General features: G+C 34.6%; 2 protein-coding genes across 2 annotated transcripts; one reads left to right on the top strand and one right to left on the bottom strand.

The window, feature by feature from the left end:
• The first annotated feature begins 1,580 nt into the window (after window positions 1–1,580).
• On the top strand, window positions 1,581–5,406 carry LOC104884992 (cytokinin dehydrogenase 1). The gene is made up of 5 exons (XM_010669706.1): window positions 1,581–2,223; window positions 3,329–3,456; window positions 3,549–3,800; window positions 4,451–4,719; window positions 5,085–5,406. The coding sequence occupies exons 1-5, from the start codon at window positions 1,581–1,583 to the stop codon at window positions 5,404–5,406; spliced, it is 1,614 nt and encodes a 537-aa protein (XP_010668008.1).
• Window positions 5,407–7,019: 1,613 nt separating this feature from the next.
• Window positions 7,020–14,877, bottom strand: LOC104884600 (3-hydroxyisobutyryl-CoA hydrolase-like protein 2, mitochondrial). Its single transcript, XM_010669288.4, has 14 exons — window positions 14,562–14,877; window positions 14,369–14,449; window positions 14,210–14,278; window positions 14,050–14,113; window positions 13,861–13,940; window positions 13,451–13,534; window positions 12,179–12,263; window positions 11,623–11,708; window positions 11,421–11,542; window positions 9,770–9,830; window positions 7,863–7,961; window positions 7,671–7,772; window positions 7,393–7,434; window positions 7,020–7,303 (listed from the first exon to the last, which is right to left on the bottom strand). Exons 1-14 carry the CDS (start codon window positions 14,685–14,687, stop codon window positions 7,184–7,186), a joined length of 1,221 nt encoding a protein of 406 aa, XP_010667590.1. The 5' UTR covers window positions 14,688–14,877; the 3' UTR covers window positions 7,020–7,183.
• Between the last annotated feature and the right edge of the window lie 1,046 nt (window positions 14,878–15,923).

The following is a 15,923-nucleotide window of genomic DNA, read 5'->3' as shown; positions in this document are numbered from 1 at the left end:
AAGCTTATCAAAGTTGGTTGATGAATAGTGACCAAATGACAAATGGTGCAACTATTTTGAAACAGAGGAAGTATATGCGTGCGTAATTCTTTTTTTTCCAAGATTAGTCATCTACTACGATTACCATTTTCTATAACCTTGTTCATACGGTTATAACTTATAAGTTACCATGTTGAAGTCCAATGGTTGGAGCTCCCACCTCCCAACCTCATGGTCGGGAGTTCAACTCTCATCAACCCCATATTTGGGGCGTTTGTGTAGATATTTGCTTGTGGGTATAAATCCCCAGTTTTCAGTCTCTGAAATTAAAGCTTCTTTATAGATTGGGATCCCCTTCTTACCCCTAACTCATGAGGTTGAGCGTCTGAGCCTGTTTGAGCCTATAAATTACCGAATTAAAAAAAAAACCTCTGTGATTAGAATAAAAATATTATAGTTTACAAAACTGCAACCCTGTTAATTCTAACTGTATGCAACAATGCAACTCTATTAATCTCAATTTGTTAGAGGGAAACTGATGCATTTGATGAAGAGTTCTATTTAACTCATCTATAAGACTATAACTCCCCAACTTAGATAAGTTAAAACATTTTGGTAGTAACTTAAAATAAACTCATTAACTTTAAGTCATTTATTCAACTTCTCTTTGTACTTGAGAAAAAAGAATCATTCATTTGAAGACAAAAGTCAAGAAAGTGTTACTTTTAAGAGATAGAGTTTGTTTATTAAAAAGAAAATTAACCCAATGGTAACTAGGTTAATTTATTTTGGTGGCTAGTTTAATCCATTTAGTTACTATATATAGGTTTGCTTTTATGTTAAAATTAAACCGTCTCTTTTAATAATTTTTGTAAGAGGTATTACTAGGGTTACATTTTTTTTCAAATTAAAATGGTTACTTTTTACATCAAAAAAGATTTTTTAAAAAAAATGTTACATTATTCAATCAGATTAATAGAATATCAAAGAAATGTGATTAACATCACTAAAACGTACTATATTTTTATACAAAAATTATTAAAAGAGACGATCTAATTTTAATATATAATTAGACTTAGTCACTAAATATTAATGGATTAAACTAGTCACTGAAAGAAATTAACCTAATCACTATTGGACTAATTTTCTTTTTAATATTGGGCTTACCATTGTCTAATTTTAATTTAAAAATATGCAGTCTCTTACAAGACAAACGCATTTTTATATCTATATTACATGCATGAGCCCTAGTATATTAGTACTCATATATTAGTTTAAAGAATTTTGTTATAGTTTTTAGTTCATCCGGATAGTGTAGTGTGTTTATCTTCTTTTTTTTTCTCACCTTAACCTAAAAGAAAAAACTAATTAATCTCCATTTTAGTAACCCATAAAAACGTCAATCTCTTAAATTTCACTATTAAGTAGAAAACATCATTAATTAATCTCTTAATAAAGTTTCCACCTTTAACATACATGACCAAATTCCTTTAAATCCCCTCCCAAATTGCATCTCTTCTTCACAAATCAAACCCAACACTTTTCATCTCCTCTTTTTCTCTCAATTTCAATCTCACCTTCATCTCAATCAACATAACATAATGAAATTCCTTAGTCAAAGCACAAACCTACTACTAAAAGTTTTCTTAATTACTCTCTTGTTAAACATCACCAACTTTTCTTACCTTTCAAATGCTAATCCATATTCCACAAACTCAAGTTTAACTGATCTTATATCATCACTTAAGAATCTCAAACTTAATGGTTGTTTCGATTTCGAAAACACCAAACGTGCTGCAAATGATTTTGGCAATAGATACCATTTATTTCCATTAGCAATATTGTTACCAAAAACAGTTTCTGATATTTCTACAACAATCAAATATGTTTTCAACATGGGAGGTGAAAACTACCCAGAACTTGCTCTAACTGCTAGAGGTCATGGTCATTCACTTCAAGGTCAATCACAAAATCATAATGGCATTATAATTAGCATGGAATCATTAGAAGAATCAAAGATTTATGTTCATACAATAGGGGATTTTCCCTATGTTGAAGTTTCAGGGGGTGAATTGTGGATTAATATATTGCATGAGACTGTTAAACATGGTTTAACACCTAAATCATGGACTGATTTTGTTAGTTTGTCTGTTGGAGGAACCTTATCTAATGCTGGGATTAGTGGACAGGCGTTTAGACATGGACCTCAGATTAATAATGTCTATCAGCTTGAAGTTGTTACTGGTAAGTTGTAACTTTTAAATTAACTTCACAATATACCTATTTATTGAATGGATTGAGGAGACTTAATATAGTGGGTCACCTTGTTAATGTGTCACATGGGACTAGAGGTGGCAATGATGCGAGTAGAGTTCGAGTTTGAGTTTGAGCTAGCTCGACTCGACTCGCTCGAGTCGAGCTTTGACCGAGTCGAGCTTTGACCGAGTAGATTTCGAGTAGCTTGCAAGTGTCTCATGTTACAAGCAACAATAAGGTAGAAAAATATTAAATTTAGGTATTTTGCTACTAATAATTAGGTATTCGAGCTTCTCACGAGTTTTCGAGTCGAGTATCGAGTTGCTCAACTCGACTCACCAACATCTCGAGTCGAACTCGAGTTCAATTAGAGCTCACTCAAGTCGAGCTTTGATCAGACCGAGTCGATCTCGAGTAGCTCGTGAGTTGTCTCATCTCATTGCCACCCCTACATGGGACCGGCAGGTCGGTAGACCTAAACAAAGAACGATGTCACGTGGCGCTCTCCCAGGTGTTTAACTCCATGTAATTCACAAATAATGCTAAAAAATTAGTAATGTATTGTATAAGATTTGATTCCAGGATCTCAAACTTATACATTAATGTGTTAATCACTAAACCAAGTCATATTTGTTATTATTATTTTAAAATAAAATATTAATAAATGAAAATTTAACTACCTAAAAACTAGTTATTCTATTAATATCGGGTCTAATAAAACTTCTTGGTTTCCTACTTTGTACAACCAAAGTCATTATTCTCTTTGGTTTTCACAACGAAAAAACTTTTCAGAAGGTTTACAAGAAGATCAAAAATAAGGGATTCTATCAAAAATAATGTACAAAAAAATACAAAAACAACACAACCCTTATACCCATTAGGCTATCTTACCCGGCCCATTAACCAGGTCTACTCAACGACGACCATTATTTAAAGATATAGTTTATTCAGCTAAATCAAGGCATCCTTTGCCTATCATTTCAATTCAAGTAGTGTTTCATATAGCATCCTAACTAACAAACACAAATCTCCAATATATAGGAAGCTTCATAAATTAAGATCACAAGCATTCATACTTCATGGTTGAGTGCAGGAAAGGGAGATATAATGAACTGCTCGGAAAAAGAGAACGCCGACCTATTTTACGGCGTTCTCGGGGGACTAGGACAGTTTGGGATCATCACTAAGGCCAGAATATCTCTTGAACCAGCTCGCAAAACTGTGAGTATATATTTATGCTATACTTCATTTGTGTTTAGTGTATTAACATAGATAAATGAAAAGTTGTTCATAACTTTTATTGTCATTCGCAGGTTAAATGGATTAAAATGCTTTACTCAGATTTCAACACATTTAGCAAGGATCAAGAACAATTAATCTCAGCAGAAAATACATTTGATTATATTGAAGGTTTTGTCATGACAGGTCCTGCTAATAACTGGAGATTTACCTTTAATACCAAAGAACTTTTGCAGGCTAGTAAATTAACTTCTAAAGGAAAAACTCTTTATGGCCTTGAATTGGCAATGTACTTTAATCCTGAGGATGCTAACGTTACAAACCAGGTTAGAATCTCCCATGCCCTTCCTCCACTCCCTCTCTTATGGTTACAATTGTTTTTTCACGATGTTCAATGCATAATTTTAACTGTTTAATTTATATCTAATTACGCATTAGTATAAATTCTATATATATACTTCCTCTATTGTAAAATAAGTGAAACACTTATTTCAGAACGAATAAAGTATAAAAAGATGATACTTAAAGGAAAAAAATAATATTGATACATACCTAACAAGATCCTAATTTTATAACGTTATTTATGATACCTAGTGGTAAGAAGTTGCAGTCAGAATTTTCTAGTTCTGACCATATAAAGTATGGTATAACCATTAAAAAATAAGTGAGGATATTTACTCCATTTTTATTGATTGTTCCACTTTTATTTTTCATTATTCACATGTTGTGCTTTGATTTTATAATTTACTATTATATTAATATAAAAATTATTATGAAAATATTTATAAGATATGGGTTATAAAGTTTTTTTCAAAATATCCACTTTATAATAATGATTAAAGTTGTGCATTTGTAGTTTGTAAGTCATAACGCATCGACTTAGAATATATGTGTCTCATATGATGATCCATCCATATGCAAATTATTCATTAGAAATTGAAACTGAAGCTCTTGTGTCTTGTATCTCCAAATGCAGAAGATAAAAGATATATTGTCCACATTAAGCAATACCTCCCACACAATTTCCCAATCCGAAGTATCATATGTGGATTTCATAGATAGAATTCACCTATCAGACATAAAGCTTCAAGACAAAGCTGATTTACAGAATAATGTTACTCATCCTTGGTTAACTCTTCTTGTTCCCAAGAGTAAGATACAAAACTTTGCAGATGAGGTATTTGGTCATATACTAGCAAACACAACCTATGCTCCAATTCTCCTTTATCCATTCAATCAATCAAGGTATCTATCTACTCCCTCCGTTGTTTTCTAGAGTTATCGTTTATTTTTTTCGTGGTCTCCAATCTCCATGCACGTCTATGACACTTGAACTATTAATATATTCAATTATGTTTACTATCTACTTTGTCCGTTGTTTCTATTTTTATCCTTTCTCTTTTTTATAGTTGTAAAAAGCTAGTGTCTATGTTCAAATTGTAGAGACTGCGACAAGTTTTTATGGTGTTTAATACGATAAATTACATTCCGTCTCCTAGTGCATGGACCAGAATTTCATGTACATTACTATATTGATCAGCCTTCATATAGATCAGAATCTAATTTTCTTCCCCCCAATCTAATTAAGGTATATGTATTATGCTTAACAGATGGAAGGACAATACATCAATGGTGACCCCAGAAGAAGATGTCATTTACCTTGCAGCATTTTTAACATCTGCAATTCAATCTTCACCTGGACCAAATGGACTTGAAAATTTCTTAACAATAAATAAAAGAATACTTGATTTTTGTGAGACAGCCAAGATTGGGGCAAAGCAATATCTGCCATATTATGAAACTCAGGATGAATGGCGAGCTCATTATGGAAATAGATGGAATGTTTTTGCACAAAGGAAATTAAGCTATGATCCTTTACCAATTCTTACACCAGAGCAACGGATCTTCCGCAAAGGAAAACCTGTTTCATAATGTTAAACATCGCCTCAAAAACTTTAAGAGAAGCAATAATCCAAGCACAACAACTCGTAAATTTTTATTAAAGTGACCTACAATACAAGACTCCTGATAATCTCCTAAGTATAGGTGCTTTATTTTGTAAAAGCAATCTTAATAAGACTATCTTATGTAATAACGTATGTTTTTATTTTAAATTTGTGCTTTTTTTAGGGCTTAGTTTTTATAATTACCATAGTTTAACTGTTGCTAGTTTATGAAAGCGAATAATAAAACTATTATCACAAACAACTAGAGAAACTGAAAACTTGTTTGGTTAACATCAAATATGGGAAGTGAAATTTTCTAGTAAATAGATAACAGTGAAGTTGGTTGAGTACATAAACTAGGGAGTACCACCTCTTGGCTCTTGCAAAGCTCCATTTACACAAAAAGAAAGCAGTTGGTCTTATAAGAAACCGTCTACCTTTAATTTAAAAGTAGGCGCGACCCAAGTCCAATATTAAGAAGAAAATGTACCATCTTTCTCAATATAGTGACTACTTTAATTTATTCAGTGACCATTTTAATCTATTTAGTGACTAGTTTAACTTATTCAGTAATAAGATTTTTTAATTCATTTTTTTTATTAGGAAATTAAGTCAGCCCAAGGGCTAACCCCTACAAGGCTACTAGCCTGTAGGAAACACCAACACATTGGCTAGTAAGGCATGCATAGCATGCCGAGGAAGTATCCCAGCATAATGCTGGGGGTAAGAATCGAACCCCTGACCTCAGGTGCCAAGGGGAAGCGCTCTACCCACTTGAGCTAACTCCTATCCTTTAAGATTTTTCAATTCATTTAGTGACTAGCTTAATCCATTATGGAAAACTGTCAAACTATTTTAAAAAATTATTTGTTGTAATTCGAGTTTCAAAGGGAAATAAAGGAAGGAGAAGAGAATGGATGACTATGATGGTGCAAGATACTTAAAAAAGTGTTGGGTTAGAGAAATAAAATGAGGAAGAATGTAGGTTTGGGTTGTCTAATTTTATATTAAAATTAGACCGTCTATTATAATAATTTGTGAAAAGAGAATCTACTTTTTTTTTATGGGGAAAAAGAGAATTAACTTACCCCCAAAACAATGTGAAACTTTCCATTAGATAGTCGCCAAACTATTTAGTTTTTCGACACAAAAAAAAAACACATTAGCATTGAACTTTCAATATAGTCTACTTTCTGCATACAACCAAACAATCACTAGATACTTCTTCCTTTTTTTTTTACTTGCATTATTTGTGTTTGCACAAGGATCAAGGAGAGGAGAAAGATAAAAATAAAAAAAATAAAAAACTGATGTGCTATGAGAGGGAAAAACCAACAAAAAATTCAAAAATAAAAACAGTGCCAGTAATAGAAAATTGTCAAAAGTAGGAAACGATGGAAGTAAAATACAAAAAGGAGCAAGGATATTGCAAATGCGCAGTTATTGAACATGTCAAATTTTGCCACTATACGAGTTTATAAGTGGGCTGGTATCTTTGTTGGGCCCAATCAATCAATGCGAATATTGTAAGCCATGCTGCATACTTTGTGCTCGCACTTATATGGGGCCTAATTGAATAGCTATTTGGGCATTCAAACAACACTATCCAAAGTCCATGAAGGAAGAAATTTTGAGCAAACATTGGATTATTTATTAATACAAGAAAAATGAAGAACCAACTGAAGAACTAGAGAACTCCAATCATATCCTAAGTAAAATATATCGATGCTACAAAATTCTGGAATACAGATAAACATCAAATATCACATATCTGGTTCTCGCGATGATGTAGGCAGGTTAAGCTCAGGCTCGAATTCACCGAGTGGTGAGAAAAAGCAATCAACCATGTCCTTGCTAACATCTTCGAGCGTAGGAGGGTCCCACTGCAAAATTTAATCCATAAAAATCATTTTATGTCCAAATAATAAAAGCACATTGACATTCAAGGGAGCATCAAGTTAAGGAGGTTTACTTTAGGAGCAAAGTCTTTATCAACTAGTCTTGCCCTAACACCCTGATTGAAAGAAAAAAAAGAGAGATGTCAGACATTTTTGTATATCAAAGCCTGTCTAGGATAGTAGAGGCAACTGGAGCTGATCAAGTGGCCAATGCTTTTGGGTTTTCAACGCATATTTTCGGCCTTTTGACCTATACACCTGATCTGGCTTGGCCTAAATTTGAGGGATGACCAGGGATTTTCAGAGGGCCCAGCCATGATCAGTAATGTCAGGCAACATGACAGAAATGTACCTCACAGAAGTCATTTGATACTCTTTTGGATATGCAATTAACAGATATTCTGTACTCCCGAGCTAGACATTTGTCAATTGGTTGAAATCTCCCATCACGGATCTGAATTTATGAATTTAATTAGCCAATTAACTAGCAGAGAGCATTGGAAGTCTAAAAGAAGCTTGGCTAGAGATGTAATTAGGAACCTACAGATCGTAGAGTGACTTTCAAACTTAATGGAGAGGATTCTTTTAGTTTCTTCAGGGTCGCCTTGCACCAATCATCAGAGGAACTAGTTGCCTCCTTTTCCTATGCAAAGTTTCACGAGAAAACAAGGGAGATTAGTGATAGCTTTTGCATCCATTTCAAGCACCCTCTAGCTGAAAATTTCAATAACACAGCGCAAATCTATTAGCAACAGTCACACGATCAATCAAGCAGCAGGATGGATCTAGCATAAAGCCCTGGACTCTGTCTAGCTTTATTATAAATAAGCAAGAGAACTGCTAGAGTTTAAATTCAGGCATATGTGTGGCTAAATATGAGATATAACCTTATGAGGTTCATAAAGATAAGTGAATACAATTTGTAGAGACAAGTGGTGGTTCTTTGAGATGGCAATGCATATCAGTGGGTATATAATCAATATGCATAATGGGAAAGAAGTTGATTTGTGAATAGCTCTCACGGCTTACTTTTCTCCAAATTAAAGACAAAGCCACTAAGGTTAAAGCGACCTTGGTACTCAAGATATAAAAATGCTTATGGAAAAACAAGGACATACTAGTGGAGTGGGCAAAAGAGTCACTCTGGTTTGGCTCATGTTCTGGAGGTGAATATATCTGTTCAATTTCATGTGGGGTCATAATGGTCTATTGTCCAATTCATTATTACTATTAGAAACCAACCAACTTTAATCATTCAGGTTGGTTACTCAGGTTGGATCAATTTATGCAAGTCTACATACTAGTAGCAAAGCAGAAGCCCATCTCTTGATCTGCAATTGGGATCTGTTCGACGAAACAATATCTTAGGGGAGAGTATTAGCATAATATACATCAAGAGATCTTGATGACAAAAATGTAAAAAGAAAATCATAATCTATTAATGTCAACAAGAGTTCGCCGCTATTACAATCACAAGGCAGCAACTGTTCCTGGACACAATAAATGTAAGACAAGATCCCAATGACCCAAAGATCCAGAAGAACTCTATGTATGGAAGACTGATGTAGTGTGCTATACCATACCAAAACATACCACCACTCCAGAGCAACCCAGAACAGCCCAGATGTTGTCAATTAATGTCTACTCATCTAACTGAAATTGCTGAGATGGGAATTCAAGTATTGTGACCGACCCTCCATTACTTTTTCATATGTTTGAGAAAGGGTACGGTATTGAAAGAAAAAGTGACGCATTGCCTTCGCAATTTGTTAAGAGGCATGTTTAGTTCAAGGACATATTTACAGCAAACTCAGAAATGTTTGCCAATATTTTGTTCTTCCATAGAAAAGGTAAGCTTTTACTATAAAGGAAAAACAGACTCGAATCAGGTTTCACATACCCTTTCCGGGGGGGGGGGGGGGGTAGAAACCCTACCCAAAGGTGGGACAGCTTTCTCCAAGAAAGAAGATATTTAACTTGGGTGTACCCCAAACCTCAGGAAAACCTCATCTTAACCCCTTTATAGAGTTCATGCAAACAAGGCTATATAACGCTTGTCAAACACAAACCATGAACTGAAAAGACCATAAAGAAGCCTACCAACAAAACACGACACTCGATACATCATGCCACTGACTATTATCAGTTAATTGCATCTTAGACATGATTTGCTTAAACCTATTTATAGGCTATAGTTTGATTCACCAAAACATAACTTGCCCCAGCAATTGCAGGACTATTTTGTAGGATACAGTTATAAACACAGACAGTTCACTGCTTTACAGAAAATATGTTGACCTTTAAAAGTAAATCAGCCAAAATCCCCTTTCACAGAGTAAGAACAGGACACTTCAATCACCATTTCCCCCCAACCAGACCAAATAGAAAATAAAAAGACCTCAGCAAAAAAGCAAAATGATATAAAACAGAACAAGTAGACATCAAGCTTACTAGAGCATCAAAAATTTCCTCCAGTGTATCATGGCTAAAACATTTGTCGATTGCTTCAATTCTGTGAAAAACGAACTACCATTAGTACAAGAAGAGAAGTAAGAATACCAGGAGCTCCAAGTAGACATATCCAAACAACACCAATAAGATCTAATTTTGGAAAGTACAGTTTAGATGTATGCTTCACCATTCTGTTATTATCACTACATATGGGTCGTGCAAGAATACTAAGGTAATGGAATAAGTACAGAGAAAAGATCCCCAATTCCATGTGAAAGAGTAGATTGAAGTTACTAAAAATGGGTATGTATTGATTATTCTCATTAAAAGGAAATTGTAACCATTAGGAAAAAAACCCTTAAAAGTACAAATCTCCATAGATATGTTTTAACAAAAGATATATAAGTCAAACAATGATACATCACTGTAACCACTTTCCAACTCATCCGGAAACCATCTAAGCCCAACAGAGCAGGCGACAACACGTAAAAAAAAAAGTTGAGAACATTTTTGTAATGCAATAATACTCCTATGTTTCATAAATAACATATCTGCATTTCGAGAGGTTCTATCCTCTCTTTTAATTACTTTAAAAAATACAATGGAAAACTATGAAATCATAATTCAATATTCAAACAAATACTTGATACCTTTAGGATATCATTTTTTATTTAATATCTCAACATATATCTCAGAAACAGCAATGATTATAATTCATTATAGCACAATATACTGCCAATATGGGCTCCCCGTATTACATTACGGTTGGTGTACCTTTTAAGAATCCAATTTCTTCCACAAAAACTGGCCATTCTCCTGCATTATGCCTCCAATCACATAATCCCTCTATCCCAATATAGTTGTCACAACTGGCTTTCTAGGATGTTCAGGTTTAGTAGCAACATACCAATTTTGACACCTGTTTTCTCTCTACCTCTCATATAAAGTTGGGCTCCACACCACCCACTCACTTTTACCTCTACTTTTCACTTATCATTAAAAGTTGTGCCAAAAGTATTTCTGGCAACTAAATTGGGATGGAAGGAGTAGATCAACAAGATATAGACATTGATAACTGTTAACTTCCATTGAAATGATATACCCAAAATAACTGCTTTACATCAGTGGCATTGCTAAAGCGAGCATTTGACATGCTAGCATATCATGCACTGTTTTTGCAGTTTCCCAAGGGAAATGGTTAGGAAAACATGCATGATAGAGACATCTCCTTCCCTAGGATTACCTTTCTTGGGTACCTATGATTTTGTACTTAACAATAGTTTATCCCTTCAAATACTAAATCATGAATTCAATCATCAGTGATTGAAAGCTCGGGATAAAGTCCCTGGTTTCTGCCCTTCAGTTTTCTGCATCTCCTCGTGTTTACAAGGGTTAAAAACAAATTTAAGAATTTCTGCTTACATTTTGCGGCACAAACGATGTGTATTAGTCAAAGCATCTGCTTTATTCTTTCACCAAAGGTTTACCATAATCCAGATCAACCATCAAACGCAATTCTAATTGCTAAACAGAAGACAGTATAGTAGAGACATTGGCACCATATTTCACCAGACTAATCCCAAAGTTAGAACTGGTAAATCTATGCAGGTGATCATATTGAGGATAAAGGAAAACAGAAGATTGACATTACTTGTAAATAATGCTGCTCTTATCAGGGTAGACAAGGTCGCCATATTGAGCAAGAGAGCTCTCTACCACAGAAGGATCATCTGTGAACAATTTAGCAAGGCGCTCTTCTATCAATGGAAGTCTCTGTCAGAAAAATTTGGCGAATAAACATGAGAAAGCAAGTGCAAAATCTACTAGATAATTAGCATAGTAGGAAAACCAACCGCACTGAGGCAATAATGAGTAGCAAGACCACAGGCGACCATATCAACACCATTCAGCTTATCTCCTGTCAGAGCCAAGTATTCCCCTGCATCAATGGAAGGAATCAGCTAATGAATACAAAAAGGCTAAAAATTCCAACTAATAAAAGAAGTAACACAAACAACAAGGCCAGTCCCTTACATATGAAGCACATAGCTTCTCTAAGAGCACCAACAATGTGAATAAACGAGAAGCCAAAAAACCATCCATGCTCCAACCAAATCTATATCAATAGCTTTATAGATACTACTAAGACATTTCGATTGTGGAGCTGCCCAACATTTCTCTTTCTCGATTTACATCAATTGGCTGTCCACACTTCACATGATCTTTTTTTTTTCCTTTAAACAAAAAGAGAATTCCCTTCAACAATATTGTTTTACGAGTTTCACTATCACTCTCAAGTCAATTCAGTCATTTGGCATTCTACATACACTCACACACAATGAAAGTATCTATATGCCAAGTTCATATACATACTTATAGACAAATCGTACCACATTAGATAGAACCTACCAAGGTAACCAGGTAGACGAGAAAGGAAAAAGGAGGCCCCTGCATCAGGATGGAAACCCAGTTGCGTCTCTGGATGAGAATATACCTGAAAGTTTTTCAAGTTCAACATCACTTTGCCTGAAGTGAAAAGGAGCATGACCTAGATTAAGTAAGAAGTATAAGAAATGCACAAATACACTCATGCCTTTAACCCTAACCCCACTTCTGCAATGTTCAACCAGTAGATGAACATGGACTGTCGCTTTCAGATAGTGATGTAATTGAGCTGAAGACATACAAGAAACAAAAACTCATGTTCCATTTTGAACGCTAAAGTTACTATAGTTGGGAGCAAAGAAGTTATGGAACTAAACGAAATTTCTTTTCTAGAGCAGCATGAATTTACTCTATGGGTTGATATCCAGTTCCAGTTCTCTTCGTACCTTCCTAGATAAACTAATACTCATTGTTCTTTTCATGTACTTTCTGTCCATTTTTACTCGCTACATTCTGTTTTTTTCCCTTTCGATACACAACTTCAAACCTTAATATCTTGAGTTGAGTATAAGAGATAATTATATAAATTATATATTTGAAAAGTACACATTGAGAGGAATCAAACAAGATCAACATGACTATATTTTTCTTACGTATATAAAATTAAATAAAGTCAAAACTGTCATGTAAAGTAGCCACAAATGAAATGTAGCAAGTAAAAAAATAGGGAGGGAGTATTGGACAAGCAATAATTGGCAATATTGCGACCATTAAATACTAACTGAAAAAACTAGCAATATAATTGAATATGAAAATTTCCTCCGGTAACACCACCGAAAAGAATCGCAATCTCTACAACAGGGCCTGGGAGAAGATCTTGCAAAACTTGGTTTTGGGGATTATGACCAATGGATGTAACTATTATAAAGATATGCATAAAGGATGATCTACAGGAGATTGCAAAAAAGGCAGACGGAACAACCTTCATTTGATGAAAGTGAAACACCAAGATCAAGAATTTGAGCTGGCAAAAGTCAACGAAGATTCATATGGTAACTAAAACTATTAAGTACCATAAAACATACATCTATCTTGAAAAAATTGAAAGCCATGTTATGATATTCCTAGTGAATTGTATTGTTGCGAGTTTAGTCCTATGCACTACATATCATTAAAACCAAACATGATTATAGGGGCCTCGTGCAATGACATCTCGTAAAAATATTGATATGTATATACTACACAAAGAGAAGTGACGATGTCATAAAGCAATATTTCCAAGAGGAGGGGACACACTGTTCTATCAGTTGCCAATCTGAACATTCCTGGAAAAGAAATACCAGCACCAGCTCCCATAGTGGTGCCATCCAAGATAGCCACCTACAATATTAAGGAAACCTAGTTAGACTGATTTAAAGCACGTTAGAAACTCTAGCATTTACTTCACTTCGACTTTATGCCATCAGAAAGTATTCAACAAATGATCATGACAACATCCAACTGTAATCAACAATGTCATAGTAGTATAAGATCAATACATTTGCATAAGATGAACATAAAGCCTCCAACCACAACTCAAAAAACTTAGCCAACGCAAAAAGAGGCAAGAATCTCAAAGCATTCATTCTCACATTCAAGACCACACAATTGCTATGTAATTCAACCATCTTCCAAAACTAAGCACATTGATAAAGCAACGCACTTACGTGGGGCTTTACATAAGTTCCCATGAGATATACAAATCTGTACAATGTATCGAAAAAGCTCTTACATTCTTCGACTTTTCCTGCACACAATGAATACAAACAAAGAAATTTCACAAACATTAGCATCAGTGTCTAGATAATCAACCAAAGCTACAGTTGCTAAGACAAAGTAACTAAACACAAACCCACCTTCATTAATTAGCTGATAAAGGTTTACAACATCGGCACCGGAAGAGAAAGCTTTCCCATTCCCCTTTAATAAATCAAAACCAAATTCAGCATTCAATACAACTTAACATCAAAGTATTAAAACCCAAATTTTAAAGGAAGTCAACAAATTCTCAATCACCTTCATTATGATAAACCCAAGATCAGAGTTTTCTTCCCATGATTCATACAATCTCTTAAGCCTACCCGCCTAGAAACAAACAAAAAATGCATACCCATTAACATACACTTCCATATAATAATATTCAATTTCATACAATTGCAAAATTAAGAAACAAACCATAGAAGTGGTAATGGCATTTAGAGAAGAAGGCCTGTTAAGAATTGATGCCCTTGAATTAGCTCTTCCTTCAACCAAAACCTGCAAATTTAAACATAATCTACAATTGGGTATTGCTAAAACTTCCCAATAATCACAAAAACAACTAAAATAAAACTAACCCACAAATTAAAAACTAATTTAGAAGAAAAACCTGGTTTTCAACAAGATCATTTTGAGATAAGTAAGTAGGTTGAGCTAGAAAGGTTCTAAATGAAGAACAAAACCCAAGTTTTTGAAGTGAATATTTAGATTGTAAAACCCCCTTAAATCTCTGCATTTTCTCTATTCGTTTTAACTTCGACTGTTTTTTGTGCTCCTTTTTTTTAAAAGGTGAGCCGCTGTGTGTGTGTTGCGGCTTATTGCAGTCTCTTCTCTCACTGCCTCCGGCCTCTCCCTCAGTTAACTAAAGTTAGAAGTGAGTTTCTGAGATTTTACAGCAGCACGGTGTTTTGCATATAAGTTGTGGTTATACCTATACGCAGCGTTAACCTATGTTATTTTATGGATTTTTTGTCCTGTGTACTACCTCTAATTTTTAAGTTTTTGCAAGAAAATAATCCCTTTGTTTTTTCTTTTATTGTGCCTATTTGAAATCTTTTTGTGAGATATAGGGATGCAGATAAAGAGGGCCAAACAGGAGACCTGCCCCAGTGGGGCAGGGATGGAGATGAATTTTAAGTTATACCCGCCTCATCCCTACCCCACCCCACCAATACCCGCCCCACCTGCCCTATCTTTTTTAAATAAGTTTGAGTCAAAAGTAAAATATATTAAAAAGTCAATGAACCTTACATTATGGCAAGAGAGTAAAGGATTTTAGGCTATATCATCATTTATGTATTTTTGAATCGTTTCATCATTTATGTATTATTGGGTCGTTTCATCATTTATGTATTTTTGGGCATTGCATTTTATATTTATCAATGTCAAAAATATTGTAGATTTGGCGGGTGATGGGGCGGGAAAAATGGGTAGTATGCGGGTATGGATAACCACGTGGGTGGTAGGGCAGGGATGGTTTTATATTCATATCTTCCGGGGCGGGGATGGGATAGCCTGATGTGAAGAACAAAATTCGCCCCATCCCGCCCCAGTTGCATCACTAGTGAGATGGAATTGGTCAAAGTAGGAAGAACTTTCGAACACGGAGGGAGTACCTTATAAAAAATTTGTTGTCTCAAACTACCATACTTTTACCATTTTGTTGTTGACAATTAGCTTACACCGATTTTCATCGATTTTTTTTCCAGTTTTTAAATGTCATGTAATATCACTTAACTTGGCTCTTCAAACCTTATTTTCATTTTCCCCGCCCTAAATTTTCCCATTTCCCTGTGCGTTCTCTCTCTCGTATCAATGTCGACATTTTGTACTACCAATTCATTATTAAATTTCTGTTCTACTCAAACTTTAATTGAAACAATCAACCTTTCAGTCTTCTCAATTCCCAAGCAATTTCCACAAGGGTAATTTTGTTTCCTCCCATATTTTTCACTGAAAAAAGTCAACGTCG

This window comes from Beta vulgaris, chromosome 2 (assembly GCF_026745355.1).
Source record: "Beta vulgaris subsp. vulgaris cultivar EL10 chromosome 2, EL10.2, whole genome shotgun sequence".
NCBI lineage: Eukaryota > Viridiplantae > Streptophyta > Magnoliopsida > Caryophyllales > Amaranthaceae > Beta > Beta vulgaris.
Note: the sequence above shows the minus strand (reverse complement) of the source record. Positions and strands in the feature narration are given on the sequence as shown.

Coding starts and splice junctions, on each gene's coding strand:
- LOC104884992 (XM_010669706.1), top strand. CDS start 1,581: ATGAAATTCCTTAGTCAAAGCACAAACCTACTACTAAAAGTTTTCTTA. Junction 2,224..3,328: donor TCAGCTTGAAGTTGTTACTG/GTAAGTTGTAAC, acceptor GGTTGAGTGCAG/GAAAGGGAGATATAATGAAC. Junction 3,801..4,450: donor ATGCTAACGTTACAAACCAG/GTTAGAATCTCC, acceptor CTCCAAATGCAG/AAGATAAAAGATATATTGTC.
- LOC104884600 (XM_010669288.4), bottom strand. CDS start 14,687: ATGCAGAGATTTAAGGGGGTTTTACAATCTAAATATTCACTTCAAAAA. Junction 12,264..13,450: donor GATTGGCAACTGATAGAACA/GTGTGTCCCCTC, acceptor AAAAACTTTCAG/GTATATTCTCATCCAGAGAC. Junction 9,831..11,420: donor AAGAGCAGCATTATTTACAA/GTAATGTCAATC, acceptor CGTTTTTCACAG/AATTGAAGCAATCGACAAAT.